Source organism: Pelobates fuscus, chromosome 11 (genome assembly GCF_036172605.1).
Source record: "Pelobates fuscus isolate aPelFus1 chromosome 11, aPelFus1.pri, whole genome shotgun sequence".
NCBI classification, from domain to species: Eukaryota; Metazoa; Chordata; class Amphibia; order Anura; family Pelobatidae; genus Pelobates; species Pelobates fuscus.
In genome coordinates, this window is record NC_086327.1 from 36,332,811 (window position 1) to 36,351,012 (window position 18,202).

Consider the following 18,202-nt stretch of genomic DNA (forward strand, 5'->3'; position numbering starts at 1 on the left):
GGCAGGACAGCATGAAAGACCCCATTTGCACAAGGTTGGATGCCGAGCTACTCATTTCCCGTTCCTCCTCCTCACTGATATCATTGAAGGTATGTTCTTCCCCCCAGCCACGTACAACACCACGGGTACCAGATAGGTGACAACGAGCACCCTGGGATGCCTGTTGTGTTTGGTCTTGCTCCTCCTCCTCCTCCTCAAAGCTACATTCCTCCTCTGACTCCTCTTACTCACAATCCTCTTCCAGCGTTGCCGCAGGTCCAGCAAGCGATGCTGATAAGGCTGTTTCTGGTGGTGATGGTGACCACAACTCTTCCTCTTCCTCTTCACGCTCATCTACAGCCTGATCCAGCACTCTTCGCAGGGCACGCTCCAGGAAGAAAACAAATGGTATGATGTCGCTGATGGTGCCTTCGTTGCGACTGACTAGGTTTGTCACCTCCTCAAAAGGACGCATGAGCCTACAGGCATTGCGCATGAGCGTCCAGTAACGTGGCAAAAAAATTCCCAGCTCCCCAGAGGCTGTCCTAGCACCCCGGTCATACAAATATTCATTAACAGCTTTTTCTTGTTGGAGCAGGCGGTAGAACATTAGGAGTGTGGAATTCCAACGTGTAGGGCTGTCGCAAATCAAGCGCCTCACTGGCATATTGTTTCGCCGCTGTATATCGGCAAAGTGAGCCATGGCCGTGTAGGAATGCCTGAAATGGCCACACACCTTCCTGGCCTGCTTCAGGACGTCCTGTAAGCCTGTGTACTTATGCACAAAGCGTTGTACGATCAGATTACACACATGTGCCATGCACGGCACATGTGTCAACTTGCCCAACTTCAATGCCGCTATCAAATTCTTTCCGTTGTCACACACCACTTTGCCGATATCCAGTTGCTGCGGAGTCAGCCACTTTTCCACCTGTGCGTTCAGGGCAACAGGAGTGCTTGTCCGGTGTGACTCTCTGCTTTCAAGCAAGTCAAACCCAAGACGGCGTGACACTGCCGTATCCGGGATGTGGAATAGTACCTGGGGAGCTGGGAGGGTGCCGTTGATGTGGAGCAAGACGCAGCAGCACAAGAGGACTCAGCCGAGGAGGTTATGGAAGAGGATGGAGTAGGAGGAGTAGAGGAGGTGGCAGCAGGACTGCCTGCAATTCGTGGCGGTGTCACCAACTCCTCTGCAATGCCACGCATTCCTTGCTTGTCAGCCGTCAGCAGGTTTACCCAATGCGCAGTGTAGGTGATATACCTGCCCTGACCATGCTTTGCAGACCAGGTATCAGTGGTCAGATGGACCCTTGCCCCAACACTGTGTGCCAGACATGCCATGACTTCCTTTTGCACAATCGAGTACAAGTTGGGGATTGCCTTTTGTGAAAAGAAATTCCGGCCGGGTACCTTCCACTGCGGTGTCCCAATAGCTACAAATTTTTTGAACGCCTCAGACTCAACCAGATTGTATGGTAAAAGCTGGCAGGCTAATAGTTCGGACAAGCCAGCTGTCAGACGCTGGGCAAGGGGGTGACTTGGTGACATTGGCTTCTTACGCTCAAACATGTCCTTGACAGACACATGACTGTGGGCAGATGAGCGGGAACTGCTCAAGGCGGGAGACGGAGTGGCGGATGATTGAGAGGGGGCAAGAAGGACAGCAGTGGTTGACGTGGCTGAAGATGCTAGACCAGGAGGAGGATGGCGGCTTAGAGTAGGCGTGCTGCTTGTACTCATGTGTTGATCCCATAGGCGTTTGTGATGTGAGATCATGTGCCTACGCAAAGCAGTTGTACCTAGGTGGGTGTTGGACCTCCCACGACTCAGTTTCCTTTGGCACAGGTTGCAATTGGCATCGCTGTTGTCCGAGGCAGACACACAAAAAAAATGCCACACTGCTGAGCTCTGCAATGACGGCATTCTGGTGGTGGACACAGCATGCGTTGATTGGCGTGCTGTCTGGCTGACCCCGGGTGCCAATGCATGCTGTCTGACTGTGCCACTAGCTCCTTGCAACGACCCCCCCCCCCGCTTCCAACTCGTCTCCTCCTCCTCTCTGTCTCCCCATCTGAACTTTCGCCCTGTTCTTCTTGCCGAGCGGGCACCCACGTGACATCCATGGACGCATCGTCATCATCAACCGCTTCGCTTGTATCTGACAACTCAGAAAAGGAAGCAGCAGCGGGTACAACATCATCATCATCACACCGTACCTCCATGTGTTTAATGCTGCCTGCCTGATACATATCCCTGTTATCTACATCCTCTAGCAATAATGGTTGCGCATCACTCATTTCTTCAAACGGGTGTGTGAATAACTCCTCTGACATACCAAGTAAAGCGGCTGTGGTGCTAGTTTTGGTGGTGGCGGCAGGCGGGTGAGTGGTATCTTGAGAGGTGCCTGAAGCTAAGCTGGAGGAGGATGGTGCGTCAAGGTTCCGAGCGGAGGCTGTACAAGATTGGGTGTCCTGTGTTAGCCAGTCAACTATGTCCTCAGAACTTTTCAAGTTCAGGGTACGTGGCCTCTGAAAACTGGGCATTATTCTAGGGCAAAAGGGAATCACAGCACCACGACCACGACGGCCCCTGCGGGGTGGCCTGTCTCTGCCTGTCATTTTTTTGGGGATTAGTGGTACTATAAGTGCAAGCTACTGTGAGACCAGATATGATTGGCAATGTGAACTGTAAGAGTTCTGCAGAGCACACACTGTAGGCCTGAGACACCCGCTTGAAGACAAGTAACTGCTATTCAATCTATAAACAGTGAAAAACAAATTTTGGTTTTAAAAGCACGCTATAGAGACACCAGATATGATTGGCAATGTGCACTGGAACAGTTCTGCAGAGCACACACTGTAGGCCTGAGACACCCGCTTGAAGACAAGTAACTGCTATTCAATCTATAAACAGTGAAAAACAAATTTTGGTTTTAAAAGCACGCTATAGAGACACCAGATATGAGTGGCAATGTGCACTGGAACAGTTCTGGAGAGCACACGCTGAAGGAAGGACTGACAGAGCCGCTTGAAGGACACTGACTGGCTGCTATTAGCTTACACTAGAAACCTTTTTTCTTTGTAAAAGCACGCTAAAGAGACACCAAATATGATTGGCAACTGTCAAAGCACGCTGGAACAGGTCTACAGAGCACACGCTGAAGTAGGCCTGACACCCAGACGCTTGCAGACAACTAACTGCTCTTCTATTACAGTGAAAAAAAAATATTTCTTTTAAATCTAAAGCTAAAGCTATTGTAAAAACAGATATGAGTGGTGGCACTGGGCAAGAGGGCACAGTATCCACTGTGAACCTCACACAGAAGCTGGCAGGCAGGCAACTGCTCTTCTATTACAGTGAAAAACAAATGATTTCTTTAAAATCTAAAGCTTAACCAATTGTTAAAACAGATATGAGTGGTGGCACTGGGCAAGTAGGCACAGTATCCAATGTGAACCTCACACAGAAGCTGGCAGGCAGGCACCTGCAATTACATTACACAGGAAAAAAAAAAAAAAGCAGCCTGATGTTATAGCCCTAAAAAGGGCTTTTTGGGGTGCTGTCCTTACAGCAGAGATCAGATGAGTCCTTCAGGATTGTAGTGGACACTGAATACCCTAGCCTAGCTATTGGCCCCCCAGCTCCCCAGGTACTATTCCACATCCCGGATACGGCAGTGTCACGCCGTCTTGGGTTTGATTTGCTTGAAAGCAGAGAGTCACACCGGACAAGCACTCCTGTCCGCCCTGAACGCACAGGTGGAAAAGTGGCTGACTCCGCAGCAACTGGATATCGGCAAAGTGGTTTGTGACAACGGAAAAAAATTGTTAGCGGCATTGAAGTTGGGCAAGTTGACACATGTGCCGTGCATGGCACATGTGTGTAATCTGATCGTACAATGCTTTGTGCATAAGTACACAGGCTTACAGGACGTCCTGAAGCAGGCCAGGAAGATGTGTGGCCATTTCAGGCGTTCCTACACGGCCATGGCGCACTTTGCCGATATCCAGTGGCGAAACATGCCAGTGAGGCGCTTGATTTGCGACAGCCCGACACATTGGAATTCAACACTCCTAATGTTCGACCGCCTGCTCCAACAAGAAAAAGCTGTTAATGAATATTTGTATGACCGGGGTGCTAGGACAGCCTCTGGGGAGCTGGGATTTTTTTTGCCACGTTACTGGACGCTTATGCGCAATGCCTGTAGGCTCATGCGTCCTTTTGAGGAGGTGACAAACGTAGTCAGTCGCACCGAAGGCCACATCAGCGACATCATACCATTTGTTTTCTTCCTGGAGCGTGCCCTTTGAAGAGTGATGGATCAGGCCGTAGATGAGCGTGAAGAGGAAGAGGAAGAGTTGTGGTCACCATCACCACCAGAAACAGCCTTATCAGCATCGCTTGCTGGACCAGCGGCAACGCTGGAAGAGGATTGTGAGGAAGAGGAGTCGGAGGAATGTGGCTTTGAGGAGGAGGAGGAAGACCAACCACAACAGGCATCCCAGGGTGCTCATTGTCACCTATCTGGTACCCGTGGTGTTGTACGTGGCTGGGGGGAAGAACATACCTTCATTGACATCACTGAGGAGGAGGAACGGGAAATGAGTAGCTCGGCATCCAACCTTGTGCAAATGGGGTCTTTCATGCTGTCGTGCCTGTTGAGGGACCCTCGTATAAAAAGGCTGAAGGAGAACGACCTGTACTGGGTGTCCACGCTACTAGACCCCTGGTATAAGCAGAAAGTGGCGGAAATGTTACCGAATTACAACAAGTCGGAAAGGATGCAGCATTTGCAAAATAAATTAAAAAGTATGCTTTACACAGCTTATAAGGGTGATGTCACAGCATAACGGGAATCTAACAGGGGAAGAGGTGGAAGTCATCCTCCTCCTCCCACGACCACGCCGGCAAGGACAGGACGCTTTAAAGACGTGTTGTTGATGGACGACATGCAAAGCTTTTTTTTTTTTAAGACATTTTATTGGTTTTCAGACATATGGGATACAGAAGAGAGAAGGGAAGTATAAGGGGAACAGTGGAAAAAATCCAGACAATAGGATAATGCATAAAAGGTGTTGACAAAGTTATCGACAATGTTATTATAGGTTCTTGTAGACAGACCATACCCATAATATCTCTGCACCCAATATGTGTATAGGTAAGGTTACATGATGTGGTTCCCCACATCCACAATGTCTACCTGTCGTCAGGCATCGGTGGGCAAGTCAGTCTAGTTAAGCAGGAGGGTTGGTTCTCGGTGCAAGGTGTTGCGTGTTGGTACATTCTGTTCAACTATACATAAATGGTCTTAGGGTGGGTTCTGGGAATTTGTGGCCTGGTTGTAGAAGTGTATACATTATTTCCACGCCAAGTGGAACTGCTGTGTTTCTACACTATGAGTCATCGTCATGCGTTCATAAACATGGTACTGTTGAATCTTGTCCCATAATTGTGACTTTGAGGGGCATAGATGCGACTTCCAGTTCGTCGCTAAGAGGTTCCTGGCCGCTAGTAATGCAATAGCGCATACTTGTCTGTGCTCTCTAGCGAGATCACTGGGGAACAGGAGCATGAGGTATGTTTGTGGGCTTGGCAGTAGATTCCTGATGCCCAGCTCACTCAGTAGTCTCCCAACCTCTGCCCAGAGGGGCTGAATCACCGGGCATGTCCACCAAATGTGAAGGAATGTACCAGGATCCCTGGAACATCTCCAGCATGTCGGTAATACACTGGGGTATATCTTGTGCAACCGAAGTGGCGTCATGTACCACCTATATAGTAGCTTCCTATGGGCTTCTATGTGCGTGTAACATCTAGTGAGTTTTAAGAGGCCATTTAGGGATCTTACCCAGTCTTCCTCTCAGAGATGGAGGGAGCAGTCTTCCTCCCATTTTATCTTACAGAGGGGAATTTGCTGTGGTAATGTTGTTTCCCACATTTTGTAACAGAGGGAGATGGCTTTTGGTTTGCCTGGTGTGGCCCAACATCTATCTAAGATCCCGCCCGCTAGTAATGATTGCTTCCGAGTAGTTTTGTGCAGGTTCACGTGTGTCAGTATGATTCCTTTGAGTCTAAGGTAGGTAAATATCTCTCCCATTGGTAGGTGCCATTTGGCCTGTATGTCTGCGAATGCCATGACACCCTTATTGTCTAGTAAGTGCTGGACGTTGGTGATTCCTGCCTTGGCCCATTTTGTTAGAGGTAGGTCAGGGGATGTGGCTCCTAAGGCAGTCAGTGGTGCCCGGTTATGGAAAGAGATTTTGCACCCCAGTGTGGTTATAAATGTATCCCATACATTAAGCGTTAGAGACGTTGTGTGAAAGAGGTATAGTTTAGGGGTCCGTAGGTGTTTAGGTGTCCATAGGACGTCAACTATGTTTAGCGCTTGTAATTGTGCGTTCTCAATATCTACCCAGTTGATATCTCCTTTAGGAGAGTGTAGCAATATACCAGCTGATAACGCTGTTGCCTTATAATATTGGTTGATATTTGGTAGTCCCACTCCGCCCTGTTTGACCTGGGTATACAGAAGTCTACTAGGAATCCTGGGCCTCTTATTGTCCCATATAAAGGTGTTACAGGTAGTCTGCAGGGTTTTGAGCAGAGGTTGTGTTACTTTAAGAGGGAGCATACGGAAAACATAAAGAATTTTGGGTAGTATAGACATTTTGAAGGCATTAATCCTTCCTAGCCAGGAAAGATGGGTGTGTTTCCACTTTAGAGTTTCTGCCCTGCACATGTGCGGCAGGGGTAGGTAGTTTAGTTTTACAATTTTGGCTATGGATGTTGCGATTTTGACTCCCAGATATGTAAGGGAGGAAAGTCTCCAGTCAAATTTATGCTGGTGTTGCAGTATCTTTGTGCGTTCCAATGGTAGCTTAACTGTCAGTGCTTGGGTTTTGTCTTGGTTAAGTTTATAATGGGAAACTAGGCCAAAGTCTGTAAGGGTGTTCATTAGGTGTGGTAAGGACTTCTCCGGGTCTGTCAGTGACACCAAAATGTCATCGGCAAACATCGCCAGTTTGTGTTCCTGACCTGTCACTAGAATTCCCCTTATGTCAGGACTTGTACGGATTTTAAGCGCCAGTGGTTCCAGTGATAGGATGTAGAGGAGGGGGGACAAGGGGCAGCCTTGGCATGTCCCATTAGCGATGGAGAATTTGTCAGAGGTGAACCCTCCTTGGCCGCAGGTGTACTATATAGTGCCTCTATCCCCCTAATCATTTCGGGTGGGAATCCATACCTCCCCAAGACCCCATACATGTATTTCCAGTTGAGGCGGTCAAAGGCCTTCTCCGCATCTAGTGCTAGGAGAAGGCCCTTGGTGTTATTTTTTTCCATATATGTCAGTATGTTGAGGATTCGTCTGGTGTTATCTGAACCCTGACGTCCCCGGACAAACCCTGATTGGTCATTGTGTACTAAGTGTCTGAGGAGTGGTGCTATTCTATTGCTAAGTATCTTGGCATAGATTTTGGTGTCCCCATTTAGTAAAGATATAGGTCTGAAATTCTTACAATGTGTCAGTGGTTTCCCTGGTTTGGGGAGGGTGGAAATATGGGCCAGGAGTATTTCTGCCGGTAGGGCCCCTCGGTCATTGCTCTGTCTGTACAATTTCAACAGGTGTGGGGAGAGAGTGTTCACAAACAGTTTGTAATAGGCGTTTGTGAGACCGTCCGGTCCAGGTGATTTGTTAGTGGGTAAGTTCGTGATCACCGAAGTGATCTCCTCTAGGCAAATGGGCAGTCGTAGTGACTTTATAGTGGTCGGGGTCAGGGAGAGCAAGCGAAGGTCTTTTAGGAATCTATCTATGTCCGCTACGGTCGGGACCACAGTAGCTTCGTCTTCATGTAGGTTGTACAACTTACGATAGTAGTTTGCAAACGTTAACAATCTCCCCTGGGTCAATGATCTTTTGACCCTTTCCATTTATGAGGTAGGCAATCCTGGAGGCGACTGCTTTTTGTTTCAGTTGCGCCGCTAGTTTAGCACCGGCTCTGTTCCCTGCCGCGAAGAATTTGTGCTTTCATTTCCGTAAAAGGTGGGTAGTTTTAGCTAAGTCTATATCTCGTAGTTGTGTTTGTAAGATCAAAAGCTTCCGTTGTAACTCCGGGGTGGGTGCGTGTTTGTTTCTGTGTGTGATAAGTTTGATAAGGGCTAGGTATTGTGCCTTTTGCGTCCTACTGGTATGGCTGGCATGTTTTATAAAGCTGCCTTGTGGGCCAGCCAGACATAGTCTGGGTCAATGTCCTGCCTATCATTGTCCGCAAAGTAGTTTTGCAGGTCTAGTGTAACTTGTTGGACTATGTGTGTGTTTGTCAACAAGGTGTTATTTAACCTCCAGGATGCCTGGCCAGTATGAGGAAATCGCTCCTTGAGTGTTAACGTGATAGGTGCGTGGTCGGACCATGTGATGTCCCCAATGTCAGTATCTAGTATCTTTAGGAGGGAAGTGGATCTAACCAGGAACCTATCTATCCTGGAGTAGCTATTGCGTACCGCCGTGTGGCATGTGTAATCAGTTTCATTGGGGTGTGTTATTCTCCAAGGGTCTACGTAATCATGTGTTGCTAGGATGTTGTGCGATTGTGCGAGCCTTCTCTTAGAGGTGGTGGGCGCTATCGTATGTGAGGCTGTGCAAATTCGACAAAGCAAATATTTGATGCATAAACCCATCTTGATTTTCATTGGGGCCATATATATTCATTAATGTAAAGGGGTTGTTGTTAAGATGGCACTGTATGATGAGGTATCTACCTTTCTTATCACTAATCTTGCGGACTGGTTCAAAGGTTACATTTCTGCTTATTAAAACTGAGACTCCTCTTTTTTTTTGTGGAACTGCACGAGTGATGATCAATCTGGAACCAGGGGGAGTTAAATCTGGGCCGTGAACCCCATTTAAAATGGGTTTCCTGGAAGAAAGCCACTTGTGCCCTTTGCTTTTTGGCTTCCAATAGTACCAGTCGCCTTTTATGGGGTGTGTTCAGCCCTTTAGTGTTAAGGGAAAGTATTTTGAGTGACATTACTCCAGCTATAATTTAGCGGGTGTTAGTGAATATGGTTCTGCCGTACTACTTAACCCAGTCTGTCACCTTACTTCTTCGATATCGTGGGTGGGGGCGGGAGGAGTGTGGTTGGGTGTCAATGTACAACAGTGCAACTTGAACTATATACAAGACCCGTTAGCCGGGTGGCTTAACGCAGAGGTCTGCCGACGGGTAAATAAATGGCTTACTGGGTAAGCCGCTTGGGGCGCTGTGGGCGGTATTGATGAGGCCCAGCGTGCTAGTGTGGCGTGTTGGAGTTGCCGTTGATCCCGCCGCGTGCCAAGGGATGGGTCGGTAGTCCCTGGGCTGTTTTCTGGGTGGTGATGTCGCAGGCGAACGTGCAGTGTCTAATTGTGCCATGGGAACATTCCACTATTTGAGCATTTTTGCGCCTTCATGTGGGGTAAAGAATGTTTTATCCACTCCGTTCCGTTTTAGCAATATTTTCGTAGGATATCCCCATTTGTATGGGATAGCGGCATTGCTGAGCGCCATGGTAATAGGTGCAAACGCTCGCCTCTTGATCATGGTTGTCGCGGACAGATCTATGAACAGTTTGATATCAGCGAACGGCTTTGGTAGGGACGGGTTGTTCCTAGAGGCCTGCATTAGGTGGTCTTTGACTGTAAAATAATGTCCTGTGATTACATCCCTCGGTGTAGTTGGGGGTAAATGCTTTGGCTTCGGCAATCTGTGAGTACATTCCAGGTGCAGATCTGAGGCGTCTAGTGCCGGAATGAGTGCTTTGAACATATCCTGAACAAATTTAGCCAGGTCATGGGGGCCCAATGCTTCAGGCACACCTCGCAGTCTTATATTATATCTTCTATCTCTGTCCTCGTTATCTGCGATTTTACCTTCTAGGAAGTGTACTTTCTGCTGCAGTGCCGTGTGCGCTTCTGCAAGCTCATTGTGGGCCTCTCTCAGCCCCTCCGTTGCCTCTTCCAGGTGTGCCGTCCTGTCCCCCAGGGCCTGAATATCTGCCCTGATGTCCGCCGCCATCTTGGAAAAGTCCGACCTGAGGTTGGTCTGTAGCTACTGTAGCATGCTACTCACTGAGGCATCTGTGGCCGGCTGAGTATTGGGAATATCAGTGGGTTCCAGGCTCTCTCCACACTCGTGGTCCGAGGCAGTATAGTGCACTCCGTCGGCACCATCTTGGTTTCCGTTGTTCCCCATCATTAAGTGAGAATGCAGCGTTTTCTGTTTCAATTTCTTGGTCGATTTGGTAGACATGTCGTCCCCTGTGTCCTCGCCAGCTTGTGGAAAAGTCGGGTGAGTATTGCTGATATTCACGCTGTGTTAGTCCACGGAATGGTGGAGCTCCCGGATTATGCGACTGCTTCCATGCGGTGTCAGGCCACGCCCCCATGTGGAGCTTTTTACGTCCTACGCATCGCCACAGCCCTTCGGGATCCACCCTTGAGAGAATGACTCGACCGACAGGTAGCAGACTACCTCGCCTTAACTGCAGATATCGACACTCTGAGGAGCGATGAACCCCTTGACTACTGGGTGTGCAGGCTTGACCTGTGGCCTGAGCTATCCCAATTTGCGATAGAACTTCTGGCCTGCCCCGCTTCAAGTGTCCTGTCAGAAAGGAACTTCAGTGCAGCAGGAGGTATTGTCACTGAGAAGAGAAGTCGCCTAGGTCAAAAAAGTCTAGATTACCTCACCTTTATTAAGATGAATGAGGGATGGATCCCGAAGGGACTGACACTGGGCGATACATTCGACTTAAAAAGGCCTGATGAGATGAGCTGCCTTGGGCTAAAAATGGTCCACACGCTGCTGTATTTTAGCTCTGAATGCCGGTTGACTTGCGTGACTTATCCGCCACCAACTAGGGTTCAAGCCGCAATGTTTTAGGGCACTTTCTGCCTGGGAAACAAACATCAATTTCTATGGCCGCTGCTACAGCAGCGGCTGCAACAATACCTAATTTTTCAGGCATGTGTACATGCCTAATTTTTCGACCCTATGGTGCTGCACTGTGGCTTTAAAAACCAAACCAAACAAAAGGCACATATGCCTCGTTTCCACTGAGCGGATCGGTTCAGGTCGGTTCGGTACGGTACGCTATTTTGAGTGTTTCCATTATGAAAGTGGCCCATACAACCGAACCAAACCGCACCATTCATGGTCCCCCTTTAGATGTAGGGCCATAGGAAATGGTACGGTACGGTTAGGGCGGAGCTACTGGCGTCACACAATACATTCCACTGATTGGCGGATAGAAAAACGTCAATGCTCACGTCAAAGGCAAGCGCGAAATAAACACCACGTCGCCGTTTAGTCCAGATAATAGGAGAAGGATGCCTGCAAACAACAGCAAGCTCTGGTCGGCTCAGGAACTATCCACTTTCCTAACTATAATTGGCGATAGCGTTATTCAGAGTGAGCTTGATGGATCAGTGAGAAATGAAAAGGTGTATAAAGATATTTCTCAGCGGATGGCTGCTGAGGGATTTGAACGGACATCGGGTCAGTGTAGGGCAAAGCTTAAAAAGCTGAAAGGCCAATATAAAAAAATTAAGGATGCCAACAGCCGTAGTGGAAACAGTCGAAGTAGTTGGAAGTGGTACGACGCCATGGACGCCATTTACGGTCATAGGCCGGCAAACCAAGGCAGGGAGGGCGGTCTGGACTCTGCATCTACACTTCTCGAATCCATGATAGAACCCATTGGTAAGATTTATTTTTTTCTTAATTTGCATTGGCTTTCGCTCTGCTAACCATTTATAGATTCACTGAACAAAACCATTAACTATTTGCACCAAAAAACACATTTTATTTGTACAGTGTACTGAACTATTGATCTGTGCATTTTCAGATACAGTTGAAGGACTCTCCAATGATACCTCAAGCTTTTCATATGTTTCTGACGATGGTCCATCAACGTCGTTCAGCAGCACCAGTACGATTACGTCAACACCGACCCAACCACAGACCCAACCGCAGAGTATGCCCAATGCACCCCGGCACACTGGTAAGACATGCTGTTCAGAGTGAACATTGTAATTGTGCATTTTCCTAACTTTTAATTTACAGCAAACTGTGAACTCACTCAAAATGCTTCTATATGTAGTTTGTTTGCATAATTAAATCCATAATCATAATTGTACATTGTCTGTATATACTGCTATTTAAATTCCATTGTATTTTGAGCTTATCTTAAGTATATTGTGTTTAGGGTGTTTATTGTACTTTGTGCTTATACTGTTCTTATGTGTTACATATTTTCCTTATTTACATTATGTTAAATGATAAATATCCACCTGTTTTTTGTACCAATTGCTAAAAAAAAAAAAAGCACTATTATGGTCTTTTGTTTATTCCAGGTGATAGGAGACGGTTTCAGCTGGATTTGCACACAGTCATGGAGGATATGCGGGCAGCAGAGGAAAGGCAGCAGGAAAGGATGGAGAACCTTTCTGAGCGGCGCTTTCAGGCACTGCGTCAAGATGCCCAGGAAGCGAGGCGCCAGGAGGCAGAAATCGCCCGGCAGCAGATGGAGCAGTTGGCTAACTTCAACCAGGCCTTCCTTGGTGTCCTTGGGCAGCTTGTTCAAGTGCTGGGAGGCAGTCGTGATCCCAGGTCACCGCCCAGGCAGTAGTTCGTTTCCACTAGCACATGACCTGTACACTTCTTTATTTTATTTTTTTGATAATTACATTTATTTTTGCTTTTTGTAAATAATGTTTATTTGTAAATATATTTTTTTACTCTGTACTTGTGAGTATATTTTGAAAGATCATTTTTTTATTAGAATAAAAAACAGGAGAGACTTTTTGTGTGTGTCTGATTAAATTTAAAACTTTATTAAAAATTTCTAAAATGTAATAAAACTGTAATAAAACGTTAATAAAACCAGGGTAAGAAATTAAAGGTTGAGGTGCCGCATGAGAGCCTGACGTATTTCACTGCACTCTTCTTCGCTATCCAGTGTAATTACCCGTCCTGGCTCTTCTGCAGACGTATTCCAATCCTGGTGGAAGTCTTCTCCATGTCTTTCACAAAGATTGTGAAGAGCACAGCAAGTAAGCACCATGGATTTGACAAGTGCAATGTCACTGTCATTCCTCTTCATAAGACAACGCCACCTACCCTTAAGTCTTCCGAATGCATTTTCAACTACTACACGAGCCCTGGATGTTTTCTTGTTGTAGGTTTGTTGTTCTAGTGTCAGGCGGCCATTGTCAGGAAATGGTTTCAGGAGCCAATTTTGTAAAGGGTAGGCAGAGTCCCCGAGCACATAATAGCCAACATTCACCCCCCCAATGTTCTTAGTGCAAACAGGATACAGGCCTCCCTGGCCAACCCAATCCCAAAATGTGGACAGTCGTAGAACCCGAGCATCGTGCAAGCTCCCAGGCTTTCCTACGTTCACACTCCAGAATAGTCCTTTTCCATCCACTACTCCTTGGAGGATGATGGAATGCCACCCTTTTCTGTTGAAGTAGTCAGTGTGGTATTCTTGTGGTGCTATTATTGGTATGTGTGACCCATCAATAGCACCAACACACTGTGGAAGGCCCCACCTGTTCTCAAAGTAGTCAGCCATGTCTTTAAGCTTTTGCCAGTCCGGAAAATGAATAATTTCAGGAGCTAGCAATGTGCATACAGCTTTACAAAAGTCCTGCACACACCGGCACACTGATGATTTACTGACACCAAAAAGATGACCTATACTTCTGTATTCACTGTTGGTAGCCAGCTTCCACAGTGCAATGGCAACTCTTTTCCTCACAGGCACACAAGCTCTGAAGTTGGTGGTTTGCTTCTCCATCGCTGGACCTAGCTTTGCACAAAGGTATAAAAATGTTTCCTCCGACATTCTGAAATTGTGCACCCACTGTGTGTGTGTGAATCCAGGGATGGTCACATCCCACCACTCATTGGCGCGGCGGAGAGCCCAAATGACTGTTTTGACAAAAGGAGAAGCGTCTAAAAAAATAAACAAACAAAAAAGGACAGATGTTACTATATCACTATTAATAGCATCATGTATAAAAGCGATCAACAAAAATAACATAAGGAGTATTTATGTATAAGGTGTAATTCTTGATTTTTACAAATGTGTGCAACATGATGTTGTTAAATACATAATGTATTTCCTTCCCATCTTGTATTCGATTTTTAACATATTCAGTATTATTTTTAATTTTTAATACGTGTAGAACTACATGACAAATGGCATAAAGTTGCTTACCCTATAGCGCTGCCGTCTTTGTCTTTGCCGCACAAAGGTGTACTTCTCCTCCCGGCTCAAGACCCAAGCCATAAGTTTTCTTCTCTTTTCTGCTGTGTTTCTCTTCGCCGCTCGCAACCTTCTCTCATAAAGTGCGGCATGTACTTTGATTTCAAAGAACCAAAAGCCAAATAGAGCAAAGACGAGCTGCTGGATGACCTCCATTATTGTTATTTGTAGCGTCACGTATGTTGTCGACCAAGTGTGTCGTCACACGCATTTGGCGTAAACCACGCAAGCCTCCAGGCGTTCCAACTTGCAGTGGAAACGCTCGCTGGAATAGGCCGGACCATTCAAAACCTTCCAAAATGTACCGACCCGAACCGATCCGCTCAGTGGAAACGAGGCAATAGTGACCCTATGTAGGGGGAACAGTCCCCATTCTGTTCTGAGTCAGTGTGTATCAGGGATCCTTAGGATAGGTGTCAATCCCTATCTGCCAAGTGACCCTATGTAGGGGGAACAGTCTCTATTATGCTCTGTGTCAGTGTGTATCAGGGGCTTTGAGGACAGGTGTCAATCCATATCTGCCAACTGACCCTCTGTAGGGGGAACAGTCCCTATTCTGCTCTGTCAGTGTGTATCAGGGATCCTTAGGATAGGTGTCAATCCATATCTGCCAACTGACCCTATGTAGGGGGAACAGTCCCTATTCTGTTCTGTGTCAGTGTCTGGGGGGAGTATCTGCAGTAATACAGAGTGTCTGGAGGGAGTATCTGCAGTAACACAGGGTGTCTGGAGGGAGTATCTGCAGTAACACAGGGTGTCTGGAGGGAGTATCTGCAGTAACACAGGGTGTCTGGAGGGAGTATCTGCAGTAACACAGGGTGTCTGGAGGGAGTATCTGCAGTAACACAGGGTGTCTGGAGGGAGTATCTGCAGTAACACAGGGTGTCTGGAGGGAGTATCTGCAGTAACACAGGGTGTCTGGAGGGAGTATCTGCAGTAACACAGGGTCTGGGGGGAGTTTCTGCAGTAACACAGATTGTCTGGGGGGAGTATCTGCAGTAACACAGGGTGTCTGGAGGGAGTATCTGCAGTAACACAGGGTGTCTGGAGGGAGTATCTGCAGTAACACAGGGTGTCTGGAGGGAGTATCTGCAGTAATACAGAGTTTCTGGAGGGATTATTTGCAGTAACAAAGGGTGTCTGGAGGGAGTATCTGCAGTAACACAGGGTGTCTGGGGGGAGTATCTGCAGTAATACAGGGTGTCTGGGGGGAGTATCTGCAGTAATACAGGGTGTCTGGCGGGAGTATCTGCTTGTAACATTTATTTTCACATAATTGAAAAAAATAAATAAAATGGTTGCAGCTTGCGAATGAATCTAAAATGGATGCTGTCCAGTAGGTGGGAGGGTCTGCTAGGGAGGGTGTGCTGCTGATTGGCTGGAATGTGTCTGCTGACTGTGAGGTACAGGGTCAAAGTTTACTCAATGATAAAGAATAGGGGGCGGACCAAACATCGCATGTGTTCGCCCGCGGCAGCGAACGCAAACATGCTATGTTCGCCAGGAACTATTCACCAGCGAACCGTTCGGGACATCACTATCTAGGACGTAAAAGGACCTGTTGTCTGATTGACAGTCAGGAGGGTGCAACAAGGTTAATTTCTAAAAGTGCCATTTTCTATTGAAATCTGCACTTTGTGTAAAATGGAAAAGAAAAGACACACTTTTTACACATAAAGCACATCAGCAAGCTGAAGTTCTTTACTGGTCTGGAATGTCCCTTTAATGTTAGATGTAATCTAATAACTCTGAGGGCTAGGGACATTCAGATTCCAGAGTGGTTTATGTGTGGGATATTCTAAATATAAATGAACTCTGGGCTATTAATGATAAAGAGGAAAAAAAATATTTCCTGTACAAAAGGGCATTTTATTGAAAGAACTTTAAAGTCAACCACAGACATGTCGAAAATAAATTATATGTAAACAAAACAGTTTGATTATTGTAAGATAGTGGCAATTTTCCAATATTCCTCCTAATCTTATAATTGAGATTATAAGCAGAAAATGACTCATGACATATTTCCTCTTTTTTCAATGACTAAGAAGGCATGGTCATTTTAGAGAAGATATTCCTACTATGGAATACCTGGTATGATATAAAAGATTAAGCCTGAATATCCGGCATTAATTGACATGTACGGATATAAATTCAGTGGTTTGTTCTTTTTAAGGATTCAGATGGATGGATGAGAACACTTTTCACTTCTGCTCGGCAGATTAATTTATTTATTTATTGTCCAGGTATATGAGGTGCTTCTTATATACCTTGTGAAATACAACATTGAATTCTCTCACTTGAGACTGCAATTCAGGTAGAGAGGAAAGGACTCCGAAAGCCAGAACCAGCGGTTCAGGGAAACATCTCCACGAGCACACAGTGAAGAGAAGATCTAACGGAAGCTGGCAGATGTTTATTTGCAGGTCCACCATCCAATAATATAACAAACATTCAGATTGAAAAGCCACTGTAAGTATGGAAACAGTAGATGAATATGCAGATAACAGTAAAGTTCAGTTTAAAATAAAAGAAGGAGACACCTTACTTAATCTAAGGGCCTCATTGTGATCTTGGTGTGAGAAAGCTAATGAAGCAATTAGGGAACAGTGTTTGGGTTTCTCAATAGCAAAGAAGAACGTTAATAATATAATGAGGTTAGTGAAGTTATTTCATGGGGAAGTTCAACAAAGAATTTCAGATTTAGAGCAAAAAAATATTATTCTGGATGCAGAATACAATGCATGTAAGGTGTGGATCAAGCAAATGCAATCAAGTGATTCTGCAGGATTATTATGAATTTAAAAGGGGAATTATGGCATCTCTGGTGGGTCGAACAGATCCTTCAGTACCTGGCATATACAATGAAAAATCTGCCACTTCCTGTAATTAAATTGGAATAAACAATAACAAATCTGACAAACGCCCAGTCACAAATGAACAGCATAACTTACAAATATCTCTGGAGCCACCAAGATAGTTTAAATCCAGAGGCAAACAAATAACTTTGACCCAGCAACTGCTAGACAACCAAAGGAAAATGTCTGAAAGTAAAGAGAACACAACAAAGACACTGGTTACATTGTTGCATAACTTCAGTAAGTATGATTGCTTTAAGGACCCTTTAACAAAGATGTCCATCTTTGAATATGAGTGCTCATGGCATCATTTTTGACCCAGAGAATCATGTTTGATGATGAAACTATGGTTACCTCTGCATATGGCTGCTCACTTAAAAGTCCATGTGGCTGAACCACATGGTGAACCACAGTTCTGGCTTCACAGTTTACAATGGGGAACCTCAAGAGACTGCTTGAAAGCACTTGCTTCAATCGTCAATGGTGAAGAACATTTGGGAACTGACATATTAGAAGACTTTGTGGTCTCTATAAATGATGACCCATGGGTATTTTCAAAAACATTTGAGCAAGTGTATGGCTTAATAATGGGAATAGAAGATGGGTGCACTGCACCACCAATGGTAAAAGCACTAGTAAAGAAGTTCAAATATTTGAACTGTGCAATGGCACTAGCAGCAAGTAAAGAAAAAACTATTGACGGTGTTGTGAAAATAATTGAAATACGTAGGAGAGACCACAAGCAGCAGAGGGCTAAGAACATGGTGAAAAACGAAAAACAAAGTGCATTGTGATACAGTTAATCTGCAATTCCAAAAATCGGAAACTGACAAAACATCACCAGCTTATTAGGATAGACATCCACATGAAATTGAAGTTTGCCATTGTAGAAAGCCTGAACATTTAAAAACATAATGTAATATGAACAGTAACAGTTTCTTTCACTAAACGCAAATTTTAGCAAATTAATTCTGAATGTCTAAAAGTAGGCTAAGTATCTACATAGTTACATAGCTGAAAAGAGACTTGCGTCCATCAAGTTCAGCCTTCCTCACATA

The 18,202-nt window shown here is 45.8% G+C and overlaps 1 protein-coding gene across 1 annotated transcript; it reads right to left on the bottom strand.

Moving 5' to 3' along the window:
* Positions 1 to 12,912: 12,912 nt before the first annotated feature.
* LOC134576786 (uncharacterized) lies at positions 12,913 to 13,866 on the bottom strand. The gene has a single exon (XM_063435488.1). The coding sequence runs from the start codon at positions 13,864 to 13,866 to the stop codon at positions 12,913 to 12,915; it is 954 nt and encodes a 317-aa protein (XP_063291558.1).
* Positions 13,867 to 18,202: the final 4,336 nt, after the last annotated feature.

Coding starts and splice junctions, on each gene's coding strand:
- LOC134576786 (XM_063435488.1), bottom strand. CDS start 13,866: ATGTCGGAGGAAACATTTTTATACCTTTGTGCAAAGCTAGGTCCAGCG.